Source organism: Paralichthys olivaceus, chromosome 11 (assembly GCF_024713975.1).
Source record: "Paralichthys olivaceus isolate ysfri-2021 chromosome 11, ASM2471397v2, whole genome shotgun sequence".
In the NCBI taxonomy this organism is placed as follows: Eukaryota; Metazoa; Chordata; class Actinopteri; order Pleuronectiformes; family Paralichthyidae; genus Paralichthys; species Paralichthys olivaceus.
In genome coordinates, this window is record NC_091103.1 from 16486965 (window position 1) to 16514822 (window position 27858).

The 27858-nt window shown below is 40.6% G+C and overlaps 3 protein-coding genes and 1 long non-coding RNA gene across 7 annotated transcripts; 2 read left to right on the forward strand and 2 right to left on the reverse strand.

The window, feature by feature from the left end:
• Nucleotides 1–517: 517 nt before the first annotated feature.
• On the reverse strand, nucleotides 518–16347 carry rtn2a (reticulon 2a). Of its 3 annotated transcripts, XM_020088411.2 has the most exons (11): nucleotides 16205–16347; nucleotides 13369–13677; nucleotides 11848–11901; nucleotides 10872–11468; nucleotides 9973–10182; nucleotides 5174–5381; nucleotides 3964–4102; nucleotides 2051–2120; nucleotides 1917–1963; nucleotides 1760–1818; nucleotides 518–1253 (listed from the first exon to the last, which is right to left on the reverse strand). In XM_020088411.2, exons 2-11 carry the CDS (start codon nucleotides 13397–13399, stop codon nucleotides 1178–1180), a joined length of 1491 nt encoding a protein of 496 aa, XP_019943970.1. In that variant the 5' UTR covers nucleotides 13400–13677; nucleotides 16205–16347; the 3' UTR covers nucleotides 518–1177. The 3 variants fall into 3 exon arrangements, with proteins under 3 accessions (XP_019943970.1, XP_019943972.1, XP_019943973.1); XM_020088413.2 differs by lacking the exons at nucleotides 9973–10182; nucleotides 10872–11468; nucleotides 11848–11901; nucleotides 13369–13677; nucleotides 16205–16347 and adding an exon at nucleotides 7992–8126; XM_020088414.2 differs by lacking the exons at nucleotides 9973–10182; nucleotides 10872–11468; nucleotides 11848–11901; nucleotides 13369–13677; nucleotides 16205–16347 and adding an exon at nucleotides 5744–5875.
• ppm1na (protein phosphatase, Mg2+/Mn2+ dependent, 1Na (putative)) lies at nucleotides 16337–21765 on the forward strand. 2 transcript variants are annotated; one of them, XM_069533759.1, is made up of 6 exons: nucleotides 16337–16742; nucleotides 17663–18234; nucleotides 20559–20676; nucleotides 20768–20882; nucleotides 20984–21047; nucleotides 21539–21765. In XM_069533759.1, the coding sequence occupies exons 1-6, from the start codon at nucleotides 16337–16339 to the stop codon at nucleotides 21554–21556; spliced, it is 1293 nt and encodes a 430-aa protein (XP_069389860.1). In that variant the 3' UTR covers nucleotides 21557–21765. The 2 variants fall into 2 exon arrangements, with proteins under 2 accessions (XP_069389860.1, XP_019943974.2); XM_020088415.2 differs by having other exon boundaries at nucleotides 21565–21765.
• Nucleotides 16607–24594, reverse strand: LOC109630299 (uncharacterized). Its single transcript, XR_011244461.1, has 3 exons — nucleotides 24459–24594; nucleotides 17236–17377; nucleotides 16607–16732 (listed from the first exon to the last, which is right to left on the reverse strand). It is a non-coding gene; the product is annotated as an uncharacterized lncRNA (long non-coding RNA).
• Nucleotides 24246–27814, forward strand: LOC109630296 (amino acid transporter heavy chain SLC3A2). The gene is made up of 10 exons (XM_020088409.2): nucleotides 24246–24405; nucleotides 24481–24853; nucleotides 25684–25848; nucleotides 25942–26024; nucleotides 26110–26187; nucleotides 26261–26319; nucleotides 26396–26591; nucleotides 26896–27003; nucleotides 27080–27142; nucleotides 27306–27814. Exons 1-10 carry the CDS (start codon nucleotides 24376–24378, stop codon nucleotides 27711–27713), a joined length of 1563 nt encoding a protein of 520 aa, XP_019943968.2. The 5' UTR covers nucleotides 24246–24375; the 3' UTR covers nucleotides 27714–27814.
• Nucleotides 27815–27858: the final 44 nt, after the last annotated feature.

Genomic DNA, 27858 nt, shown 5'->3' on the forward strand with positions numbered 1-27858 from the left:
CTTCTTTTTGACGAATAAAACACCAGATAAAACATGTTTTTCTCAAAATGTAGTCAAATCATAGTGACCTGTGGCTTCTACCAGAGCATATAACACCATTTCGCAATCTCGTAACTTCTAGTTAGTCTACCTTGGACGGTTAAAATATTATGGTTGATTATTAAAATCTCTGTTCAGTAAATTACTTCAGTAACCAAACTGTCGAGCTTAGACCAGATTCACACTATGACCATTTTCCCCTGACTTCTGGTTGGGAGGGTCAAACATTGTTATGAACAGAATATACAGAATGTTGTACTGCTGTGATCCAGTTTTATACGTCATTTAAATAAAGAGAATCTGACTGTTTTCATTTCACTGCTTCCCACCCTGAGCGTGAGGTCCGAGGAAAATGGCCGCTGTGTGAAGACAGTCAATGGAGAAATGTGAGAAAACACAACCAGTAGAAAAAGAAAATGATCACGTGAATGAAAGTGAATGTTGGTGCGGATGAGAAGAAAGTAAAAGTTTTAGAAAATAAAGAAGAAATGCGACTTTAATTGCTTGTGGGTAATATTTCAGCAAGCGGTATGTCAGGAATTCCACGCACCCAAACACACTCATACTTACATACACACAGATAAACTCTCATGAGAACGAATATGCATCTAGAAAAGTACATGTGCCGACACATGCATTCTTATTTGCCAGTTTTATGCTGCCATGAATAATAATGATTTCTGTTATTTTACCTCAACCCTTGAAAACTGACGTCCCTTTTCTTAGGCGTCAGTGTGAGAACTCCCTGTTTCTGGTCTTAGTATCTCATTTGGACTAAAGCTCAATCTAAGACACTTATTAGTCAGTTTTACATTTTAAAAACGAGTGTTTCCAAAGACGGTCACACAGGACGAGCTGTATCGTCTCTGACATCAGCAGCAAGAGTCTCATCAGGGATTCATTCATCTTGATTTCACCTTGATTCATTTTAACCCAACCCCAACCTACGACCCAATAACTTAAATACAGTTAGAGTGTAAAGTACCATGCTCATCTTCATCGTCCGTTTAAGTAACATCCCTTCCCCCAGTCTCTTAGGCTCTGTTCTCTGAGCCCTGAGCACAGACTGCTGGGTAAGACATCTGAGTGACAGCCTGTAACTCTTGGAGCTTGTCTGAAAGTTCTTGTTCATCAGTGTTTATTGGATTTTGGGTTTGGCGCCACCAGGAGTTGGGTCAGGAGGAGGGCCACCGCCCTGGGCAAGTCTTACAAAGCTGTGGAGGAGAAATAGAGGAGAGTTCAGTACATTAACTATGTGAAAATGCATCTAAAAATTCACCTCCTCCACAGCCATATCCCAATAGTTGGCAGTAATGAGTTTATAAACTGGTGTTTGGAATCTGCATGAATATTATTATAATGTCTAAACAGTACACAGTGGATAGTAAAAGCTCCAGAGATCATTATTGGTGAGAATAAAATTGCATACAACACCATCAAATGAAGTATTATCACTACATGAATATACTGCATTCATGATAACATCTTATATGTCAACCTGGTTGCAGACATCCAGCTCACATCCCACATGTGTGATTTGTCCAGTGATTGAAATGAATGAATGATTAGAGGAAGACACCATTATCTACAGTAGGTCTCCATGCTTTTAAATAGTTTGATGTCTTTATTAAATGCATTCCTTTACACTCTATACAAGTGTGGGTTTTCAGACAGATCCTGTTGATGGCACCGTTTTACCAGAAGATGGAGCCATACTCACATGTCCTTGATGTTGTCAATCTTGGCCTGGATATTCACAATGAACTTGTCAACTTGCTCCTGTGACAGAACAGAAACAGAATGAAATAAATGTTCACAAATTGTAAATGAAGGAATAATTAAAGTTATGTTAAAAACGATGACGTGACAGTTATCACCTGGCGTTGTCTGTAGAAAAGTGGCAGGGAAAAGAGAGCAATCACACCTGGAGGAGAAAGAAAAGAAGTTACAAATGATAGAAACACCTCGGGTTAGCAGACTCCAGATTTCCAGCAGATAATGTGTTCCTTACAGATGATGAACAGAGTAAGGCCATTGCACAGGTCTCCCAGGTACGTCACGAGGTACATCAGGACCAGGAACTACGACCAAGAAAAACAGAGACACAGCTGCAGAGAGTTAGTTTAACTCCTAAAGATCAAGAAAACCCTGCAGCCCGGCGACATGTGGTTCTCATTCTTTCAGGAAACAGTAAATCATTCGCAGTGTTCCTCATGTAACTGCACTGTGTCATGCTGTCTAATACAACACTCAATAAAAAAACAGCCACGCTGATTTTTGATGATGGAAAGTTGCTCCAAGTGTATGACTCCCAATATAGTTTTATATCAGTGGCTGGCTTGCTGTGTGTGGGATCCAATGTTGCCCTGATATGGGACACCCCTGAATCTGATGGAAAAAGACTCCAGGTCATCCCAGGCGTTTCTGTGCACAGTGTCCAGTGTGTCATGTCACATACCGGACAGGTCAGGGTTGAGACTGGAGGGTCCTGAGATTCAGGGGCTCAGTTACCTCACACTGACTCACCATTTACTGTGAACTGTCTGTCTGCTCAGTACTGAAACACTGTGAATATATGACAGGCCTTCTGCTGGAATATGATGTGCAGTCATTAATATGATAATGTATAAATATACATATATTCTACATCACATTTCAAATGAACTCAAAGGTAAAAATGACAACACAAATAATAATTGATTTTACAGGTTGGACACACGAGGATCCTTCAAATATTTCACATATGAGAAATTGACCCTGCAAAGTTCAAAAATACCTTTTCCAGATACTACTGCACCCTATTGGACTTTTCTTGTGTTGCATTTAATTAATGATTGCTTGACATTTAAAAAGTATATTAAATAATGTTGTCTTTTTCTTGCTATATGAAGTGTATTATTATCATTATTATCATGGACATGACTTTAATTACAACTTTTTTAGATTAACCAACCAACTGCCATCATTTTGACATTACATTATTACAATACAAAAATGCATATGCATATCCTCTTCTATCCTCTTCATTTGATCACACACCATTACAAAACTGGCAAATAATTTCACATTTAAACAGATCTCATTGTTAAATGATACCCAGCATATTATAACAATGACTGAACAGTATAGATGTACTACTTTATAACTTTAAACACTCAGGCATGTATTGTACTTTAAAGTCAATAACAAACACAAATTAAATGCAACAAATAAATTGTATAGTATATAACTAGAACAAATGTACACATTGAAGTCAATGGTCAGTATCATGGAATTATGATCATTTGTACAATTTGCCATTAAATCTACTTCAAAATGCTACTGCTACAATTTATGGCTGCTTCTAAACCCCCTGAACTACAGCCTCCATTTCATGTGATTGAAAATAAAATTGTGCAGTTGTTGTGTCATCAGAAGTTATTTGACAATTATAGTCTGTAGGAATTAGATTTTAGGGAAATAACATCAAGGATTGTCTAAATGCAAACAATAAAAACAAAAAACATAGATAAGAAGAGTGAATGATGTTCGTACCAATTAAAATTAATTTTAAAATAATTGTTTCCCCCCCATGATAACTGAGTACTTCCACATGATCACCCAAAATATGTTTTTAGACAGTCTGTCATTGCCATTATTTAGGAGCAGAGTCTTCAACTCTGAGTTAGTGTAATGAGAGAGACAGTGGGCATGGCGATGCTGTCATCCCCAGTGATGGGGGCAGCTGAGATGATGGAGGGAGGAAGATGACAGATGATGGAGAGAAATGAAAGAAAGCAAAGATGGACTGATGCTTGAGTTAATGAGAGGCTCTGGACAGAGGAAGGCAAATCTTTGAGGACAGATGATTAAGCGAGTAAACAAGTGACTGGGCGGCCTGCACACACTAACACACACTCGAACACACACAGTGGCTTGGCTCACCTTGAGGGAGTCAAAAAGGTTTCCCACAAAAACGAGTCTCTTCAGAGTATCAACAGCCGACAGCGTCATGACAATGGCTTTCTGCATATAGAGTTCAGCCTGTTCTCCAGTGAAACTGATGTCCAGGTCCAAGTAAGACCTGGGAGAAAAACGAGACAACAAAGAGACGACACGAGAGGCTGACAAAGATTGAAGAATATACAATGAACAGAGACATTGTTTCTTCTGTCTATCGGTAGAATTGAGTTCACATTCTTCCTTTACATTCCTTTACTAAGAAATAATGATGTTTAAGGACACTGATTCATGATCATTGGCTGCAATCCTTCAAACCCAAAGATAAGTCCCCTCCTGTTGCTGCTTCAGTGTCCAAAGCTTTTCATTGTGCTCGGTCACCACCAGCTTTTTATTCTCCCTTTAGTTTGTTCTCATGTGTTCTATTTATTAAGGAACACAAAACAAAACAAGCATTAAAACACAAGCACAGACAGTGAAACAGTATGTTTCTTATGAACCTTATTTAAACACTGATTTAACTGCATGGACTTCAACACAACCTCAGCTTTGCAAACAGAAACCCCCACCAAATAATACCCATTATTACTGGACTAATAATAATTCACAATAGTACAATAAAGAATAATATCTATAATTATGTAGCACTTTATAAAACAGAAATACAAAGTGGTGTGTAAACATAAAAACAGAACATAGAAAAAATACACAGGGAAACGAGAATATTTGCAAGGCAAGTATAACGGGAAAACTACAAATATGTATGTAACAGCAATAAAATCAACTAACTGGCACTCAGTAGTGCACATACCTCAGTCTCCCTTTGAAACTACATTAAAATTCACTACTAAGAAAGTGGAAAAAAGGTTCCTTGATCAGCCCCCTGATCCAGGGTCTGCACATAAATTGAATGGGTTCTTCCCTTAAAATTTCATAAAAATCGATTGTGTAGTTTTTGTATAATCCAGCAAATGAACAGTCACTATAACAGGTGCATTTTTAAATGTGCTGCAAAAAGCCTTTGGCTAAATTAACTCAGGCACTGGGGTTTGGAAAAAAACATTAAGGCACTGTGACTTAATGAAGTAGATCCAAATGTGTTATGTCCTTTTTCTCCTCCCTGTCTGGTGAATGTTCCCTTTGATTTCTTTTTTTTTGCACTTGACTACATAAAATCAAAACATCTTGATCTTACTTGAAGGGGTGCTCTCCATCGCCCCACTTGAGGGCGTGGAGGACTTGGTAGTAGATGCGCACTGACATGGTGACGCACACAACAGCCAGAGAGGCTGTGGAGAATACAGTGATGATGCTGAGCTGGAACAGGGTCAGCAGGCCCACCACCAGCCCTGTCAGCACCATGCCTGTTCGCTCTGTGTCCTTCCAGTAGATCAGGTCCATCACTGAAAGACAAGGAAGGTAGGTGGAAGAGGAAAGAGAGAGAATTTCAGTGCGAATGAATGAAATGCAGAGATCAACCAGGGTAGAGACAGCATACTGAATTATTCACAGACTGAGGGCACCAGATCCCTCACCACACTTAAGTAAAAAGAAAACACTCAGTCCAGTAGAAATCTGTTCAGTAGATTTTGCGTAATCCTGCCAACAAACAAACGGGCTGAAAACCTAACTTGCTTAGCTGAGATGAAAAAATCAAATTAAAAAGTAGCGTTGTGAATTCAGGCATTTGATTTTCTAGCTGCCCACATCTGACAGCATTGTGGATTACTGCAAACTTCCAAGACCATCTGCAGCAACATCACACCTCAGCCTCCTCAGCTTCTGTCCGACCACAGCCTTTTCATCTTGAGGGAAGGATGAGAGGCGGGAAGACGAGTGGAATAGGAAGTGGATGGGAGGTGAGAGGACTGGTTCAGTGAGGGATTTCCAGCATTTAGCATGAGGACAGACACACAGCAGCTATGAGCACGCGTCAGGCTGCGACCCGGGCTAAATTTAGCCCTGGGATGAAAGAGGTGGAGGATAATTTAGACTCAGGCCTTCACAGCACCTGCTGACAGACGTCAGACCCTCAGCAGCCCCTTTTCCACACCCTGTTGGTTTCCCTCTCCCTCTGTCACCCAGCAACAGCTGCTGTGGAGACAGAGGCGTCCATAAAGTCACACTCAACTGGAGCGGATAAATTTAGTATATACAGTATAATATAAAATTATATAATGCTTGAATTCTTTCAAAAATGAAAATTTTCTCTTTATACGACAATGAAATAAACTATAGCACACAGCCTTACAGTAGTTCTGTGTTGTCTGGGGATGGACAATCAGACAGGTATACGTTTTTTGTGCTTTGCATACAAAGACATGTCAGCAGGTGGGTTATGTATAAAAATCTGTGCGTACAATTAATACCCATGATGCTCCTGGAACACACCTGTTACCTATGTTTACACCATAATGTAAAGATAGATGACATGACAACTCCACAAAAGTGAAGCCAATCTTTCTTGCCCTCTAGAGGATGGATGCAGTTTAGGTCGTAAACCCTGCCTCCTCTTTATTAATGAATGGGACATGGACTAATCTAAAAAGTAAAAGTACACATAAAATAAATTTTTCCCAATGATGGTTTTTGTCATTTTAGGACGTTCCTACCACTGATGTTTGTTCAAGAGTTCACCTTTCTGGTAAGTTTGGTCTTAATTAGTTGTTTTGGGAGGAAGTAGAGTGAAATGGAGACGCGTCGTCCATCTTTACAGCCTATGATTCATGATGATGTCACTCTGGGACGTGGTTACTCAGCACATGGAGCCAAGAGAGGTGACTCATGTGATGGACTAATAAAAGAACACTGGTGCTGGAAGGGACAATGCCTATGTTAAACATATGGGGACACTCCTACATTCGGAGACATGGACACTGCATTGAACTACAGACCAAACACAATAGGGTGGAGCAACAATGCAACAGCTCTGCAGGAGGCATGTACTGTATTATTTTTGCAAAGCTAAGCTAAGATGAGCTATGAAGAGCTAAGCAGCGTATTTTTGGCAATAATTTTTTTTCTGTTTTTCTTTAAACTCCACACAAATGATCAAATTCAAATCCTAAATTGTCTTTTTCTCAATTTAACACGCAGCTCAAATGTTTGCAGCATTTCTGTAACACGTGTTTATTATTAGATTTAATAAATATCATAGCCTTAAGTGCCCTCAGGGTGGACAGGATCTTTCTATTTCCACCTTTACTTCAACTTGTTCTGCTGTACTAACATTACTCTGCTTCAAGTGGACCTCATCGCAGTCATAGTAAATGACTCAGAAATGAGAGAAGTATTTGGCTCTAGTAAGGAGGCAGTTACTTCTCCACTGCAATGACTGCTCACCACGTAAAACACAGGTCATTGTCCAATCTCTATACCACAGTTACAGTGCATGAATCCTTAACTTTGTTCGAGCAGTGCATGAAGAAATCAATAATCCAATCAAGCAATGGGCTGACCAGCCAATGAGGAAATAAATCAAACTTTTTCCCAACCGACCGTGACACAATTTCACTTTAACATCAATATCCATTTCACTTGGCCCAGGTTGTGTGAGGTCATCTGGTGGTGCTGCAGTAAGGAATGTCAGAGAATCTAGCTGGCCAAGATCTTAAGCACAACGACAATAATCTGCAAATGGCATACCCCGACATGAGAGGTCTGCATCGTTTGAATGGCTGGTGCTAATTTAAATCAAGGCAACTGATACAGAGACTCGAGCTGACGGAAGCTGCTGTCTCCAGAGACCCTGCGTGAAATTGATCAAAGGGAAAGTGAGAAACCCCGACAGCCTTGAATTTCTCTCTGCTACAACAAACTCACACAGCTGAAGAGTTTACGACTAAACACTACAAGTGATTTCCACCCATTCACATTTCAATCTTTGGTTTTTCTCTTCTTTTCACCCGCAGCACTTTGCATTAGCTGCCTGTCTTAAAATACTCAAACATCATCGACGTATACACACTGCTGTCTCAAACTATCCCCTTTTCTCTTAAAGCCCATTGTCTCACCTTTACTGGCCATTTTGTTCGTCGCTCCAGTGTTTCCCCCCTCACGCCCTCTTGTCCCTCTCTCTGTCCTGCTGTGCTCCCCTCGTCCCTCTGAGCTGTTTTTGGCCACCCCCTGCTCACTCAGCAGTCCAAAGGCCTTACAGCCCAAAAATAATCTTGTTTGCAGGACCGCCCCCCTCAATTCAAGACTCCAAGAACCTCACACATTGAGATGATTCACGGCAAACACACAAAAATCTCAAAACCACTCAACCTTGTCCCTAAAAGGATGCATTCACTCTTCAGCAGAATGAATTTGTGGGATAGCTTTGAACTTTTATAAAAGTTATAAAAGAGCTGTGTGCATATTAATGTCTCATCCAACAACTGAAACAGGAGAAGCAAGATTTATTTTCTGCTGTCACCAAGACAAATCCTTTGGTGCCAACAGTTACATGGTTGGGAGGGAGGGTCTGAGGCCTCCCAAAGGAAATCTGTGATGAAAACTATTCATCCAATATAAATAGAATATATATTCACATAACTGGGCCTTTGATTGTGGAGCTTCTTCCCACAGTCCAAAGACGTGCAGATTGGTGTGAGGTTAATTAGAGACTTCAAATTGACTGTGTGTGTGAATGTGAGAATGAATCATTGCTTGTCTCTGAATGTTGGCCCTGCGTATGCTGGCTGTGCCTTGCATCTTGAACCCGACCCTCAAAGGATAAGCGGTTTAGATAACAGATGGAAGGAGTAATATACATAACTATAGATCATTAATTTGTTTTTTATTCTCAAGAGGATGACATTGACCTTTGCTGCTTGTTGTGATCCATTTGATTGTATCATTTCACATAAGACGTTAGCAGTCCTAGCAGTTTATAGTCTGCAGTTTTGACTGTGTGTGTTCTATTGTGTTTAAACTAACTTGCATTAAGTTAAATAGACTGTTTTAACATCATTGGATGTTTTTGTAAATGTAAAATTAAATGCTACTGTAAATTAAACTTATTTCACTATAAAAAGTCAAAAGAGGAGATCTGTATGCTTGCAAGTTGCAATTTAGACTTTCTGATTTCTTCATCTGTTTGGAGATCTGAGGTCAAACAACAAAATGTTTATTTATCTGTAGATTTGGACGAGACTTACTTGACCTGTTTACCTGGACAATAAGACAATAGTATGCAAGTACCTGCTGAAATGAATGGATTTAGCTTGTAACATAAAAAAACATCAAGCAGTATTTGGTATCATTTAAAAAACTTTGATGCAAATGCTAAAATTATAAGATTAATATATAAAGAAAAAAAAGTGTTGAAACTAACCAAAAACATGATAGATGCATGTGTGCTATTTATTCAGGGCCCCCTAAACTCTGTCATCAGGTTTACCCCACATATATCAACAGTGTGAGGGTTTACTGCCCCCCACCCTCACATCAACTAAAATAAGACCGAGCTCCACTCTGACTGACAGTCCACTTAAAGTGCCATCAAGCTGGAAGACAGGATATTATCTTTGTCTCACACACTCCTACATTGTCAACAAAGTCCCATTAACCTGCACGCACACACGCACACACACACACACACACACACACATACACACACACACATACAGACACACACACACACACACAGACACACACACACACACACAGAGAGAAATACACTGTTATCAGCAGTGAGAGTAGGAAAAAGTCAGCCAATAACAGGGATTCTCTCTCCACAATTAGCCAGTCATTACTGAGATCCAGTGAGCAGGTTACTGTGGAGACAAAATGGAAATGCAGCACTTCCGGGTTTGGGGTGGGATGGATCAGGGGATACATTTGTCTCCTTGCTCTTGAAGGTCCATAGTGAAATCTGATATTTTCTTTATTTAAAGTATTGATCAATGAGCTGAGTGAGAGGATCCCACTCAGCAATGAGCTGCGGAAGGAGGATAAAGGTAGAAGGACAAAGGAGAGGTGAGGAATGAAGAGAATGTAAAGGTCTTGTACCTGCTATATGGATGCATACTGTCGGGTCCTCTGATAGGTTAAGTGCTGAAAACCAGTGATCGCTGACCAGCTGTTCCTGAGAGTTTAGACTGACGGCGGCAGGAGGCGAGGAGGCCGGGCCGCTGGGTCGTACAGATGTGAGCAGCTTGACTGAGATGGTTTCTCTAATGACGGGGGACTCGGGCTCAGGGGTGGGCGAGGCTGTCGCTGCTGGGAAACAGAAAATGATGTCACCATTATGATGACATCAGCACTACTGAGTTGAGTATCCTCAACTTAAACTACAACTTTGATGTTAAATCAGAAGTGTTTAGACTGAAAAAAAGCTTTTTTGTAGTTTAATAAACATTTCTTATATATATTCCTTATTTGAAGCATTTCTTACAAAAAGGAATGTGCATTTTTATTAATAGTTATATAATGCTTTAGTTTTTTTATCTATAATGTCTCGTTTGAAGGCATTGTAATTTAATGGCCATTTTTTTAATTTAGCACAATTTCCATGAACTACGTATTGTGGTAGAGTAAAGATCCACGTAAAAAGACGAGCGTTTAATTGTGTCTACATAAATTAAGTTTAAGAAAATCATTGGTCAGAATAGTCACCCTGAAAAATCCATTAATAAACAAATTAAATTAAATTTGAAGCTCAAGCAAAGGTCATCATAATTCAGACTATATAATCGGCTGGACTGATGCTTACAGGTTGAGAAGAGGGAGGAATTATGAGGAGGAGAACATCAGCTCAGTTGGGAAGCATCCTCTGAAAATATACTCAACTCAATGTGTTTCAGACTGATGGGCAAAGTAATGAACTTGAGGGAGAGAACTTTAAATCTACGGGACTATGCAGCCCACTTGAAATGATGCATCATTTGTTTGGAGGCAAAGACACTCACCTTCAAGTAGCTGTGTGGGTCTCTGCTGCTGAGAAGACAGGGTCGGAGAAGGAGGCTGGACGATCTGGGTCATCCTGCTGTCAATCTCATCTCTTTGGATTTCTGTGTCTCTCCCCTGAGTCTCCGTGTCCAGATTTTGGGGATAGGGCTGAATTGTAATAGTCTCAGTTTGTCTATCCTGCTCCCTTTCCATCCTTCCAGCTGCACTCGCCATCCTCGTTTCCACACTCTCCTGCTCACTACTTTCTGATGCTACCTCTTCCTCCTCTTGATTGAGGAAGACTTGAGGGTCCCAGTCTACATCCGGGGAGTCCAGGAGTGTTTCCAAGGTGTCCGTGCGGAACAGAGGGGTGCGGCTTCCCCGTGAGCCGCCCCTGCGCCGGTCGCGGTGGTGTCGCGAGGCTCCCACTGCCTCGGCCTCTGCAATGGCAATGTAAGAGAAAGTCAGCTCGTTGGAGTTCTGACGTGGCGTGCCCCAGATGGACGGGGATGAAGCCAGTCCCTCATCATCATCTGGATATCCGTCTTCACCCTCCTCGTCTTCAGACCACTCCCTGGCTGTTTGCAGCTCGTACATCTCCGACTCCTCGTTTCCGCCTGGGAATAAGACAGAAAAAAAGTGGAGAGTAAATAAACAAAACTGTAAACACAGGAAGCAATTCACAACACAGTTCATTCAATGGAAGTAAACCTGGGATTTTGATTTTAATAAATAAATAGTTGAAAGTCAGTTGAAAGCACCCGTGTGTTATTTGATGTCTGGAGAAAAAGGTGTGTGACATCTAAAGAGAAAAACCTTCTTTGATTTGAGTACAAAAAACAGCCAGTTCCTCTCAAACCTGTGGATCTGGAGTTAAATGACAGAGGACAGTGTTTAGCTGGATTCATTTCAAAGACAGTTTGAAATCAAAGATGTGTCATAAAGCTTTCGAGGAATCTCTTGTTTTTTAAGTGTTTTGTGAGTGTGTGTTCATACCATCGGTGCACGGAGGCGTCGAGTCTGGAGTGGACGCCACAGAGCCATATTCCTCTGGAAGAAAGAACATTGTATTTGTGTTGTTGCGGCTTCCACTTAAAACAAACTCTTTCCTCCCACTGTCTCACATTCATCTTAATAGTGTGACTTAAAACATTCAAAGTAAATGATGAATAAGACAAAATCACCTTCATCATTTTCAAACTGACTGAATATGTCACAGAAAACTGTGGTCACTTAAATATTGTCAATGGCACAAATCAGCCAATGTAACACCTCAATACAAGATACTGTTTCATATCATTAACTAGAAAAGCCCTCATACCTCTGCCAAGACCCAGCAGTCTCCTTATGAAACCACATCTAAATTCACTTGATCTGGATTTTCATTGTGATCTGCACCAAATTGTACACACTCATAAATACCCATCTCCTTAACATGCCTGGTTTTCTTCATCAAAATCCCGGAATTATTCGTTGAAAATGCCTCATCTTCATATTTTATCAAGAGTGATAAAGAATTCCTAGATCTGGAACTTTATTGCACCATCATTAAATGGATGCCTCCTTGGCCCACGTCCCATCCTTTCAATACGTTTTTGGGAAATCCGTTCAGTTGTCACAAAGCCACAAACAAATGGACAGGGGTGTAAACATGACCTCTTTGCCAGCCCTTCTTTGCAGAGGTAATACAATAAAAACACCAACTAACACTGCAGTACCTTGTTCAGATTCGTGAACTGAGCTTTATGTGATTGAATAACTCACAGAAAACAGTAAAAGCATCATTGTAAATACTGTCAATAACCCAAATCAAGAAAAGTTACACCTCAAAACTAAATAACTTGGCATGCCATAAACATAAAACTAGTATTTAATAGTAATATATATCGTAAATATAATATACTATAGTAGTAAAGTATATGGACTACAGATCACAGGAACGGGACATGTTTAGTTGTACACAGGTCAGTGAATCTCCATCCAGAGCTAAAGTGCAGGAGTAAAGGCCTACACAATATTAGATAGCCAAATGATATTAGCTAATGCATCAACCCAGGCTGAGCAATGAATGCAGCATTATCTGTACATTACATTATCTGTATATAAATAGGAACACATGCAAATACTCATATCACTGTCATTCAAATGTAGAGAATATCAGGTGAATGTTGAGGCAGAAAGATACAATTAAAAACAAGCATGAAAGAATAACAGAAGCCTAGAGGTTAGAAGAACTTGCATCATATAAATGCCTGCTTGCACAAATCCACGGAAAAATCTGCAAATCATCAACGAGCAGGTCCGATGATTCTGCATCCGTCCGTTCAGCCAAGTGTTTATTAAAGGCTGAAGCAGGAGAGAGGGATGGAGAGCAGGCAGGAAGAGGAGAGAGGGGGGTGGGCTAGCAGCAGTTAGCAAGGAGAGATGATGAGCTGGAACATGCATGACGCTTGTGTAGTGAGATAAACCAATGCACAGTAGCAAACAGCAGGAAGAAGAATAAAAAAGCAGACTCACGGCAGTGGGAGAATCCTAAAACCTGGCCCATACTCCATCAAGGCATCGCTGGGCCCATCCAGTCTGGAAGACCCCCCCCTCCCTCCACTGCTGCCGGCAATCACACCCTGTGGATGCACACACTCCTTCTCTCTCTCCTCCTCCTCCCTCTGTTTCTTGGCCGTCTGTTGAGCAGCCTCCTCTCTCTCTCCTGCCCTCCGCTCTGTCACTCAGCAGCCCCGCCCTGCCTCGCTCCAGCATCCTCCCCCCTCCTCTTGCGCTTCAGCTGCTTGTATGTTGTGATGACTGCAGCGGTGGCGGTACTGTACGCTACAGCAGGAGAGAGAAAGAGAGAGAAGCATGAGTGGGTACCCGCTGTCTGTCTGAGCCGGTTGTCATCATCCATTCATGGTTTATCTTTGTCTGTCTCCCTCATCGTGTGATTTCATCTCTGGACCCTATAGGCTCAGGCTGTCAGAAAAGTAGCTATCATTAATAATGTATAATGTATATGAACATGAGTATATAAATACATACATATATTCCATCCTTACACGCATGTGAGGTTTGTCAGCTTTAATATCTTTTAGATTTACAATTCATTCTCCAAATTTCTATTGAATACATATTAATAATAATAAAAATAATACTAATAATAAATATTACAATCAATATCAAATTCATTATTAGATTGATGATAAAAGTTGGAGTATAAATAATGTAGACTCAACTAAAAGCTTTATTAATCACAGGAAGTGAGGCCTGTTATATCTTGTGGTCACGTCTGTACATTTATTGTTGTGATGTGTGTAATGTGTAGTAGGGTTTTATTATTGTCAATGTGCAGAATATGTGGGTTGTACACTGGTTTAAAAATCTAAATAAAATACTCACAAAAAAAAAGGGAGTGAGTCCTGTGCAGCAGTGAAACATAGGGGGCAGCAGTGTTCATCTGTAAAACTGATGCTGCTCCACTGGTTCATGATCTAAACTCACTGCCTCACAGTTCTATGATTCTACTGACCATTCAAGTGTCCACACTTATAAAACAAAAACATTATAAAAGATATTAAAAAAACAAATACAAATATTTTTTTGTGCATTTACTTTAAAATAAAAGTTCATATTGGCAAACATAAACACTGATACAGATCTCTGGAAAAGGTTATATTGGCCAACTGATAAATCAATAAGGCTTTTTTTTGGCACTGGCATGTTCTAGAATTAATTAAAAGGAATAACAAAACATATTGAAAACATACAACATGGCCTCTCTTTTCACCATAACTTAAGTTGACGTTTTTCAGAGTTGGTCTGGGAGAAGGAATGACTGAGCATGTCTGTGTCTAATTTGTTAGGAATTATATAAGTCTATTTATAGTTTTCACTACACATACAAGTGGTGAGAGAGAGACAGACTCTACCAGTCATCTGGTCACTGTATCACAAACAACTCTATACTCATGATAAATCAAGAGTCTTGGGGGAATGCCCTTCCTGTACCATACTGCTTTCTGTGTGCACCAGGATAAATAAACATGGTTCATGTGAAACAGTTCTGGCAGAGACCATCATCAGCTGATAAATGGTTTAGACCTTCCTATAGCTGGATGGGAACAAACTTAATATAACACATATAGTCTTTAACACTATTAAATCAGAGTGGCTGCATGCAAACCAGGTCAGTGGCTTCAAATACACAGAAGTTAATGGGATAAAGACAAGGCATGCTGGGACCACAGGGAACCTACGAGTCACTGAACCAGTACAAGGCATCTTTGAGCTGACACACACCGGCACATGAGACAACTATAGAACAAACCTTATTTAACTCAGAGAATTTACTTTTTTCTTTGATCTATTCACTTAAAGCTTGCTTTTATGTTTTATTGTATTTATTTGTCTTTAATTAAGCTGGTATGTGCGTTTTAAATTTGCCCCTTTTATTATCTTATTTATATTTTAAAAGCACTTAAAATGTTCTTATAAAAAGAAAATCAACAATCATAATTCCTACTTTTTTAGATTTAATATATATATATATCAAAGTTACAGTGTGTAGACGTTTGTGACATCTAGTGTTGAAGTTGCATGTTGCAGCTGAACACCCCTCACCTCACCCTCCCCTTCCAAACATGAAAAAGAACCTGTGGTAGACTTCAGTTGTCGTAAAAACTCAAAAGGTGTTTAGTTTGTCCAATGTGGACTAATGTAAAAAACATGGCGGTATTTGAATAAAAGCGGTAAAAAGGGTAAAAAAAAAAAAAAATCATTCAATTTAGATGGAACAAACTAGTGAAATCATCATCAGGATTATTCTACATTACAATTCTGCCAATATATCCCTTTCACCTAAATCTTACACACTGGACCTTTACCAGTATATACTGTATGTCTATATAGAGTCCACTGACTGAGAGATCCCTCTGTGTCTGTGTTGAAGTCATAATCCCAGTAAGTGTGCAGACACAGGTCATGTAGGCAGCCTTGAAGGCCAGGTGATTATCCAGCAGAGTAGCACAGAGGGACAATCAGAGAGAGTGAGAGAGAGAGGGAGAGAGGGAAGTGGGGGCAGAGCAGAGGGATAAATCAACAGAAATAGATAGACCAATAGAAGAGCTGGGATGATACAGGAGGGCAACAGCAGAGAAGGAGGGAGACACATAATCAGAGAGTTAGACAGAGAAAGACGTCTTATCCTCTTATTCTCAAAAACTAAAAAGGACAGAGGACGGATTCTCTGACACCACAAGCAGGCTGAGAGATTTAAAATGGCTGTGATCATTTTCAACAGAAAAATAAGTTTGAAGTTTTTTCTTTAACAGGATCATTCTTAGTTTAAGTTATCTCTGTTTACCTGCTGGAGTGACACAGCTTAACTGCTGCGCTGGACCTGCTGAGGAAAACACAGGGCCGGAGGAGAGGCACCAGGAAGAGACGGGCGGCCGCCAGGTCGAGCAGGAAGCTTGAGCACAGGCTGCGTGGAGCGATGAGGACAGCCAGGCGGGCGAGCAATGTGGAGGTGCCCTCTTTCCTCCGGCAGCTGGTCAAAGAGACCGAGAAGATGGTCACCTTCTTCTTCAAAGGAGGGTCCAGGGAGACGGGGTCTGGGGAGGAGGACAGTCTGGACGAGGAGGACTTCATGCCGAGCCCGTACCTGGACCATCCCATCCTCGAGAAGCATGTGTCAGAGGGGGGATCACAGTCTGGGTTGAACTATGCTGTGGCGAGCATGCAGGGCTGGAGGGCACAGATGGAGGATGCACACACCTGCATGCCCCAGTTGAAGGGGGACCTGACAGAGTGGGGGTACTTTGCTGTTTTTGACGGACATGCCGGGACCACCGTGGCACAGTACTGCTCCAGAAACCTGCTGGATCACGTCCTGGCAACAGGTAGGGTACAATAATGGACCAATGAGATCAGTGTAATCAATGATGAGCACTGGATTTGCTATTAGTTATTAGTTGTGAGGGAATCACCTCTGAAATGAATGAATTGAAATGAAAAGCAGAAAATAAACTGAACAATAAATACTGTAAGTTTTGCTACTAATAATATTTTATGTGCTATACTCAAAATGAAACAAATAATGATTGACTATAATTAATTGAAGTAAAAAGATGTCTCTGCTTTAAGCACATGAAACAGACTTGATACATGATGAACAAGTCTGAATACGAGCAGATTAAATAAACTCACTACTGATATAAAGAGGAAATTACTACACAAACTTATCATGTCACAGTTTATATAATTAACTAACAGTTGATTACAATGAGAGTCATTTTCTAAATGAAAACAATATTGAGTTGCATTGTGCGTCAGAGAGCAACGTGATTAAGAGGACTCAGGGGGGCGGGATCAGAACAGAACTCAGCTGCTGACATTGATTCATTCATCAGGTTTCACATTTGACATATTCAGGAGTGAGCTGAAAATCATCCGTCCATTATCTACACTGCTCATCCTTTTAAGGGTTGTGTGGAGCCGATCCCTGGTTGTCATTGGGCGAGAGGAAGGGTACATCCTGGAAAGAGACAGAATTAAAATTCAGATAAATAAACATGGGACACTGTTCGTGCTTTCTTAGATAAATAAATGTTAACTGAGGGAACATTTGGGTTTCTCTAACACGTGTCGGCCATGTTATTGCACTGAGCCACAGTTACTCCAACAATCTGACCCCAGCACAATACCCCTAGATCACATTTTCCATGTACATTGACCACAAAACCAACATGGCGGTGCCAATAACTACAGTATGTGTGTAAAATCCGTCTTAAAACCGAATGCCGCCCCCCATGTTCCACAGGTGGGGTTAAAGCAAGCGAGGACTCTGAGCAGGTGAAGGACGGGATCCGTGAGGGCTTCCTGGACATCGATCGTCACATGCACAAACTGGCTCGCCAGGACAACTGGGATCGTAGCGGCTCCACTGCGGCGGCCGTCATGATCTCACCACGTTTCGTTTACTTTATCAACTGTGGGGACTCGCGCACTCTGCTCTGCCGCAACAGTCAGGTGGTCTTCTACACAGAGGACCACAAGCCGTTCAATCCCAGGGAAAAGGAGCGGATCCAGAACGCCGGAGGCTCAGTGACCCTGCAGAGAGTCAATGGCTCGCTGGCCGTTTCCAGGGCACTGGGGGACTTTGACTTCAAGGAGGTGGACTGGAGGCCGCAGACTGAGCAGCTAGTGTCGCCGGAGCCGGAGGTGTACGAGCTGGAGAGGACGCCTGAAGACGAGTTCCTAATCCTGGCATGTGACGGCGTGTGGGACGCCATCGGTAATGAGGAATTGTGTGCCTTTGTGCACAACCGTCTGCAGGTGTGCGATGACCTGAGAGAGATTTGTACCCAAGTCATTGACCTCTGCCTTTATAAGGTGAGACATTGGGCCACAGAATGCTGATGAAATAAGGTGCATGAATAAGAATTATCAGGAATAAAAGACAAAGGTTTTGATAAAAACAATCTGAAACTGACAGATACATTCAAACATCGGTTTGGTTAATGATTTAAAAAACAGAGAAACATTCACTCAGATTTGGTTTTTCAACGTTGCACCAGGAAAAAGGGAAAGTAAACTGAAAATAAATTGGAAAACTGCAAATGGTTGAGGAAGAAAAACATCAGACAGAAACCTATGATTTACCACAGTTCCTCCAGCATCAAGGCAACTGAATGAGTTTCATTATTACCATGAGTTGGCATGGATATCTTTTCTAGACCAAGTTCTAATCTTCTGTTCCCATTCCTGCATATAGTTATTCATTTCAACAGACTGAATTTTTGAATGATAACTCTTGTCTAGGTACGCGCATTTATAGAATTTCATCCAACAACAACACATTATAGAAATCAGGAATATCTCAAAGAAGTCCAAACATAACTCTGATGCCAGCTTTTATAACAGTTTTCAATTCTTTTTAATTAAGACATAATAAAGCTGCTAACAAAAAAGCAGAGTTTAATAATTTGTTGATTAATTAAATCAAATTTGTGATTTGGATCTGCAATTTTGATCATCAATAATTAATATAATCAGGTTCCAGAAACATGTTCCAACTTTTTAAATGTAAAGATTTGCAAATTTTTCTATAATAATACATATTTTGGGTTGAGATTAGCGATTTAAAGCAGTCAACTTTTTCAGTCAATCAAGACAATAATCAGTAAATTATCAATAATGACAACAAATATTTAGGGACGACCCCAACTACTAATCATAACAAATGTGGGGAAAGCAGGGTGAAACTATATTATCTTAATTGTATGTACAGATTGATAGAGAAACAAATAGAAAAGCCCCCTGTGAATACTTTGTGAATATACTTAAATATTTTTAAAGCAACTTCTAGTTCTTAATTCTCACAGATTACTGTCCAGTGAATTTACATTGAGATACTTAATTCCTGTGCACGTGTTTTCATGTCTTAGCTCAGCAGAACTCCCTCTGTTTTCAGACTCAGCTCATTGGACTGTGCTGTAGCAGACACGGTGGATTTATGAATGGGAAGCTTTACATTAAAGTGGGAGTGTAGAGGGCTGGGTCTCCGTGAGGAGGAATTACACTGAGGTTGTTACGCAAGATCTCTCCTGTCTTCTTAATGCTTGTTGGGAACCGTCTGTCTATAAATAAGTGTATTAAGGCATCCTGGGACATGGGATGTGAGGGAGGTGCATCTACACATGGCTTGGATTAGGACTGAGTGAGCTCAACACACAGCAGCTCAGAGGTGTTAACCTGGCTGCTATTTATTTCACCTAGGCTTAAAGCCTCTGCTGAAAGACTGCATGTCCCAGTACATGATGCACCTCTCTGTTCGCATTTGGGATGTAATAACCAATGTACTGATGGTTGAAACACTGCAGTGACTTCCTTAAAGGCCATAGGACAGTGCTGGATTTTTAAACTGAAGCTAATATTGATAGCCAAGAGCAGATAAACTTTTAAATTGGAATTCTTTGCTACTTCTCTCTGACATACACACACTTACACAGATATATCTGTGAAAACGTATTTATTATGTGGCTCAACTTCACAGGTGCACTTTCCCAAAGCCACAATGTCTTTATAAATTTGGACAGTCATTACCTTCTATAAATACTTCACTGTGATGTCAGAGGAGATTATTACGTCATACAAACTCTGTTTATATGATTCAGCACAAGATGATCCACTTATAAAGTCAAACAAAATACAACCTCATCCACAGAGCTCAGCGCGCTGAGAATTAACAGGTCTATTTCATGTGATTTCATGCAGGAGTAGAAATATGAAGTTAAAGTACCAATGCTTTAGTGCGAGAGTAATAGTTATTATTCAGGCAGAATAGCCCAATTATTATTTATTAATATTAATTCATTGAATATAAGTAGATTGTTGGAAAATAATAATAATATTAATAATAAGTGGAGCATTTTTCTTAAAAGTTACATAGTGCTTCACAAGAAGCATCATGGCAGAGTCATGAGGGAGTTAATCCTTGACATACACAGTCATTACTGACTTAACTTAGAGGCAACATTTCAATGCAACAACTGGTTGAGTGCAGAAAATGTAAACTTTTTATATTTAAATATATATGATGTGCAATTTATACCCTCATTATGTAAAGAAAAGTAAGGGAAGGGAAGTGAGGGAAAACAGCAGTCTCACTACTTCTATTGAAACCTGTAGGACTGATCCTGTGTCTCCCTCCTCAGGGCAGCTTGGACAACATGAGCATCATCATCATCTGTTTCCCTGGCGCCCCCCAGGTGTCACAAGAGGCACTGAAGCAGGAGGCAGCGCTCGAGCAACACATTGATATGAAAGTGGAAGGTAAGATATTTGAAATGTCCAGCACAAAACACACTGCCCTCTGTTTGATGCCATTCCCTAAAATGATATTGTTTTGACTCTGTCTTCACAGAAATTATCCGGATGATGAGGTCCAGAGATGAGGACCCTGACCTTCTTTATGTGATCAAATTCCTGGCAGCGGAGGAGATGCCAGGACTTCCACCAGGAGGTGGCATCACCAGCAAGTGAGTCTGATCAATCGCCCGAAAAATACACAGATGTTTTATCATGGAGAAATCAAAGGCGAACCCTGTGTAATGTGCTGCCACTGTTTCTTTCTTTGCAGACGAGAATGTATTATCGCTGCGTATCAGAAACATATCCTGACTGTTAAAGCCCAGGAGCCTATGGTAAGATACACTTCATTCAATCACAATATAATAATAATAATTATTATTATTAAACACAAATTGTTTGGCAGAGTTTTAAGGGATAAATAATGTATCTCTAGAAAATAACTAAACTTTTATCTGCTGATTAATTTCTTCACTAAACAATTATTTATCATTAGAGCTGAAACGATACATTGGTTGATCGACTGAACAATTTTAAAACCATTTTAAAATGTATGAAAAATATGTTCCACATATTTAGGATGAAGCAAAGCTACAAATCAACACATTTAAGGAGACAGAAGAATTAATATTTGGCATTCTTATTTAAATTCTACACTTTTTAGAACTTCTACCTCTTGTAAGTGTATACTAACATTACGTGGCACCCAAACTTCCTAAACATGCTTTTTAAACATACATGCTACATGTTATTATATTATATTATATCCTCCTAAAACATGAACTTATATGAAGAAAGTTCAGGAGTTTTAATAACAGCTACATAGGGTCTTGTTGTCTTGTAATATTTCAGGACATCGAAGGATCGGAGGAGGACTCAAGCTAAGTCCGCTACCGTGAAAACAGACTCATCACCGGCTTCACCATCTCCCGGAGACCAGTTTAGACCCCATGTTCATTTTAGAAGAGCAGTAAGCAAATGCAAAGTCTTCATGTAATATATTTTCTTTGAGTATTTGCTTTCTGATGAATTAAAGTATGATTTAAGTGAAAACCTGCTGTTGTCGTTTTTGATAATAGTTTACTATTACAGAAAGAGACAGATGGATATTTATTACATGCTTTCTGTATGAGGCAGCTCCTTGACATTACTGTGTGATACTGTATACAAACTGTAAATATGAAAATCTAATGAGCTGACACTCCCTGTGCAACATGCAAACACCAAAATAGCATCAGAAAAAAAACTTGGTCTTGCTTTATGTGGCCCACACGTGGACTTCATGTGTATCAGAGTCTCATGATGGAACACAGGGTCTCTCAGTAAATATTTAGTTTGCACAACGCTGCCAAGGAGCAAAGGTGACATGGACGACAATGACGTGTTATAAAAACATAAATGTTTGCCATGAGAGAAGAAAGCCAGAGGGAGAGACACAAAAGAATGTAGAGAGGGTTGAAGAGGGAGATACCAGTGGGGGTGAGGGTGTAATAAGGGGAAATGCAAGAGTTATTCCCAGGAATTAGCACCCACAGCTCATTAAACTTGCACCCGACGACACTTTAGAGTGGACGTGTGATGTACTGCATCGCCATGTGATTTAAACGTTGTTCCCCTGCAGATCTGTTCAGCCGGATAAAGCTCACTGATACGTTTGTTCCACAAATAATAATTTAAAACAATAGATAGATCTTGAAATGAATCCTTTATGCCATCACCAGTGTTTTTTTTCATCAATCTTTCTTTTTACAACATTACGTTTGTGATATTTAGAGCCACTTATTTGGAAAAAAGAATATGTGTTGTTGAGATGTATACTGGACTGGATCATTACACAACAGTAACTGTAAAATGGCTGTGAGATTATGTTTTTCGTCATTAAAAAATACTTGCAGATGTATTTTTTTTAAATGATTTCAGGTCTTGATTCAGCTTTGTTTCGTTTTTTTATGAAATTAATGAACAGTTGTTTTGCTTATAATGATAAAGCTAAATAAAAAGCTAAAATGATAAAAACTTGATCTATCATTGTTTGGCTCTCTATAAATCTGCACATATGTATTTGAATGTAAGAGTCTGCACTTCATTCAAAGCACCATTAAGTGTGTGTGACATTTACGGGGAACCAAAATATGACTTAAATGCAAACTTCAAACACGCACATGCAAACACATCACTGTCAATACAGTTCAAAGTCAAAACTACCACATGAGGGTCTTTATGGGGCTCTTGTCATGGGTTCTTCAGAATGTGTTGCGAGTGTATGGTGAGGCTCAGCACCTCTGTCTTAACTCTCAGAGCAGAGCTTTTATTGGACGGTGTCCTTCTCACCTCCTCACTCTTGACAAGTCAGATCACTCAAATATTCAACGGAGACAGCGCTGCTCTGGAAACGCTTGTGGAGAAAGTTAAAGAAGAAGTGGAGTCGGAAAAGAAGAAGAAAAAAAGGACGAGAGGCGAAGACAAGAAAAAGTAAGTTTGTCTTTGGGAAGAATTTAGACGAGCAAGCAACCTGTGAGCTGTTTAGTTGTCAGTGGTTGTTAGAAGGCCCCTAAACTAACAACTGCTGTCGGTTAAAAACCTTTTAAAACCTGCAAACCTTTTAAAGGAACAATACTAACAGAAATAACTTTGTTTTGGTTCATTGATGGAGGCAGTTTTGGCATTTTCATCTAATGTTTTGTGAGTCTAATGTACTGACACATCCAAATCCAGACTTTAAATTCATTATGTTCCCGAAATAGTCTTTTTTAACAGGAGCTTAATACAATGAAAGTAATCATTATGAAATTATAAGGAATATGAAAACACACACTAGCTGCCAACTGACATATTGGCTCATATGAGCCTTTTACAGACATATCAGAGATGATATCTTTTATTTTGCAGATGAACAATGCAGAAAAGATGCATATGAGGATTGTAAAAAACTTTGATACAAAAGATGCATAAGTCTGACATGGTGGACTACTATACTGATGATCTGTCACTCATATATATATATATACATTTATTTACACACACTGGTTCATCAGCACCATGTCGGACGTGCATGAGGGTTTGATGTGGGGTAGTTGGATCACTCTTAATGTAAAGGAACAACAGCTTGGTGACGGATCACTTTCTGAGCAGCACTTTACTCTTCTCCACAATGGTCATCTACATCTACAACACACACTTCCTGCTTCTCACACTCATGGCACTGAACTAACCAATAAGAAGCCAGACAGGTCTCAGCCTAAGGTGCGTGTGAAAGAACTACAGAGGCAGATTCCACACATCCTTACTGTTCTTATGATGCTGATGTAAATATTTAAATATGTCAATAGCTTCACTGTGAACATTATAAACATATTTTTGTAAATAAGCATTAGCACATGAGCGAACTTAACTTTCGATCGAATAACATGATTGAGATATTTCAGATAATACACTTGGCTCCTCTCATTCTACTTGCACAGTATTTCTGTCTGAAAGACACTGAAATGATTTCAGGCCCAACCTGAGACCAATCAGCCAATCAGAGGCCAGTATGAGGCAGTCAGCTGACCTGTATCATGCCAGAGCATCAGGTGCTGTAACCACGTGTGTGAGTCAGGACACTGTGATGGCAGAGCAGCTCAGTGAGAGAGGCAGCAGCTGGTCACATCTGTAGGCCTGAACATGGAGCACCCAGAGGAGACAGACGCCCTGGTACACGCACAACTCTCTGCCTGCTTCCACAAACTCAAATAAAACCACCTCACCTCTGTCATGTCTCATCTGCAGACGGACAGGATGCCGCTGGACGCAGGAGACACCGGGTACGGCAGCGTTATGGGCCCCGGCCTGTCGGGCGGTGTGGGCGGCTCGGAGACGGCGCCGCTGCTCATCCCGGAGCCGGAGCCGGAGCCGACGGTGCGGTGGCAGCCCCTGACCAAGGCGGAGCTGGAGGCCGCGGCAGGTGGCCCGTGGTGGAGGAGGCTGCGCTGCTACTTGGTCTTTCTGTTCTGGATGGCCTGGCTCGCCATACTCGCCACGTCCATCGCCATCATAGTGACGAGTCCCCGGCCTGTGGCCACTCCGCTGCAGTGGTGGCAGAAGTGTGTGTTCTACCAGCTGCAGCCCAACATGGAGGCGGTGGGGTCAGAGGGCATCACCGGTGAGGAGACCAGGTTTCAAAAAAAGTTCATGTAGAGTAAAAAAACTGGTCAATGCACATTTCAAGATGTCACTACGAAGACAGCATATAAATCAGACATGAATATATAAAATACAAGAGTAGTTTAGTTCAGACTCAGGTTCATATTTATATATTTAGGAAAAAAATTAAATTAATAAATGACAAATCCACAGGGATCAATCAACATTTAAAGACTTGTTCCTCCAGCAGCAAGATGATAAGTAAGTTAATTTCATAAGACAGACAAAACATTAAAATAGACTAAAAGAAAGAATAGAGGGCATATATTATTTTTACACATCTTAGTTCTGTTTATGTAATTTATAGAAAAATTAATTGCATTCATGAATTTGCGTCTTTCAATAAACTGTTACGCCACAATTTGAGGAAACATTTGAATCATTAAAAAACATTCAGATTTTACTTTTGCTTAAGCCTACAAGCAGCGTGTGCAGCTACATTTCTTACATCTTTAAAGGTCCTTGTGATGTTTTCACTGGTGTGTAATATCACATTATCACACTGCAAAGTGATGGGCACACAATTGCAACAAATGATTAAAGACATTACAGAAGCACAGATTTGTAAGATAAAATGACCTGCTTGTGTTTTCTGACCTCAGTTCTGCAGAACTATGTGTGTGAATGTGAGTGTAAATGTTTGTCTCTGACGTTGGGCCCTGTGATACGCTTGTGACCTGTAGGGACTGGCTCCAGCCCCCACTACAACCCTTAACAGATAAGCAATATAGCTAATTGAATGGATACATGGGTAAATATCAATAACTCTGCAATGTCTTCTGTCTCAAGCACTGTGTGAGCAGCTTCCTTACCTCAGGTCCCTGGGTATAGGAGCTCTAATCCTGGAGGGCCTGTTCCATAAAGAGGCGTCTCCTTTAAACATCACTGCGACCGATGGAAGTTTAGGGACGTTGCCTCAGATCCAACATCTGCTCATAGAGAGCAACAAAGCAGGTGAGCAAAGCAACAACGTGCATATGTTGACTCAGAACGTTCTTCCTGCCTTATTTTAGGATTAATGTTTTGTTTTTCTTACTGGATTTGCAGGTCTCAAAGTGGTGTTAGACTTCTGTAAAGTGGATCTATATGGAGCAGGAAATAAACCACCAAACCTCTCAGCCACAGTCGAGGTGAAACCCATTCTCTGCTCAGGCTACAAATGTTTAGTTCTCAGACATGCTGGATTTCTAAAACATGACCTCATTATTTCCACAGAATTCACTGCGGTTCTGGTTGGAGCAGGGTGTGGCAGGTTTTGCCATCTGTGATACAGATGCAGCATATTCAGAAAAGGTCAACTGATTCATTAATGTCTTTGGACTTTCTTACAAGCAGCAGTATTTCCAATCAAATATTTACATTTCAGATTCTGCTGGAGTGGAGAGGTGTCCTCAGGCAGTTTAGCACGAAGGAAGAGGAGGAGAGGTATTGTGCGTGTGCAGATGTGGACAGATGTGTTACGCTTAAATGACGAGGTAATTGTAACTGTGCATCTCTGCAGGATTGTGGTGGTGAAACAAACGCAAGACATCCTGCCAGCTCTGAACAACTCCGACCAGAGAAACACAACATTGGTAGATGTGGTCATGAGGTCAATTCTGCCATTGTCGCTTCAGCCCCTTTCTGCACAGGAAGTAGCCCACGCTATAGAGACACATCTGCTAACAAAAGAAGAGGATACATGGCCGAGCTGGACAGTAAGACATATGCATTATACAGTCAGTGTGCAGTGTATTAGGTACACCTAGCTGATACTAATGCAGCGCAACACAAGAATACAATAGTCTAACGTTGAGTTATTATTGGTGATCATTTTGAATGATGTATTCTGAGGTGAAGTTGAACTGCACTATGATGTGAAGTTCCTATTATTCCGTCCAACCTAGCCAAATCAATGAAGGGAGGCTAAACTCTTTACATGTTGCAAAACAGTATAATGGCGATTAAGTTCATTATCGAATAATCTGATTACTTAATTGAAACTGCAATGTATTTCTGCAGATTGGAGGAGAAGCGTCTCATGAGCTGAAGAATTTACTCCTGGTGTTGATGATGACTCTGCCAGGATCACCCACAGTCAAGTATGATGAAGACATTGACCAAACACAGGTAAACAAACAAACAAACAAAGAAACACACACCATTTTAAAAGTTGCTGATACCAAATCAAAGCTTTCTGCCACAGAATACGTCTCTGAACATTGGCTCATCACAAGGACAGAAGAATGAACCATCAGACACCCATACAGTGAGTAATAAAACCAGCATTCCCTCTACAAATACCCAAATAAGTCTTATCTGCTCGGACTTGTTAAACAAATGAGTCATAGAAAGCTCTACTTGGAGAAACAAAGGATTAGTTGAGGTAATATTTAACTTTCTGACACTTGTCTCTACCATCTCTCTCTCAGGATAAGGAGAAGGCAAGGCGTGCAGCTGTGGCTCTCTTTACTTCCCTCAGTCACTCCAGAGCCAGAGAGGAAGCTCTTCTGTACGGCAGCTTCACCTTCCTCCCCTTCAACACCTCCATTAACTCTTCCTCGTCATCCTCCTCCAACTCCACTCTAGCCTCTCCTTCATCTCCCACCATCCTGGCGTTCCTGCGCTCCTGGGGCTGCGTCCATTTCCTTGTTCTGCTCAACCTTGGGCCTGAGATTCACGGTCTGGATCCAGCCTGGGCCCCGAGTCTGCCTGAGGCCGGAGTGTTTGTGTCCAGCACAGGAATGAACCGCCTGGGGTCCACGTCGCTGTACACGCTGGAACTGCAGCCCCACGAGGCCATCGTCATCAAACTGTTTGAGGGAGGAAGTTACTCGTAAATCTCTGGCGGGTGTGTGGAGATATTGGTGCTGGGAGTTTTCTTTTTACAAAATAGGTTCTCATTGCCAGAGATACATGAAAATAAAATAGTGAACTTCTATTCTGTGTTTTGCATTATTTCTTATATTCACAGCATGGATCACA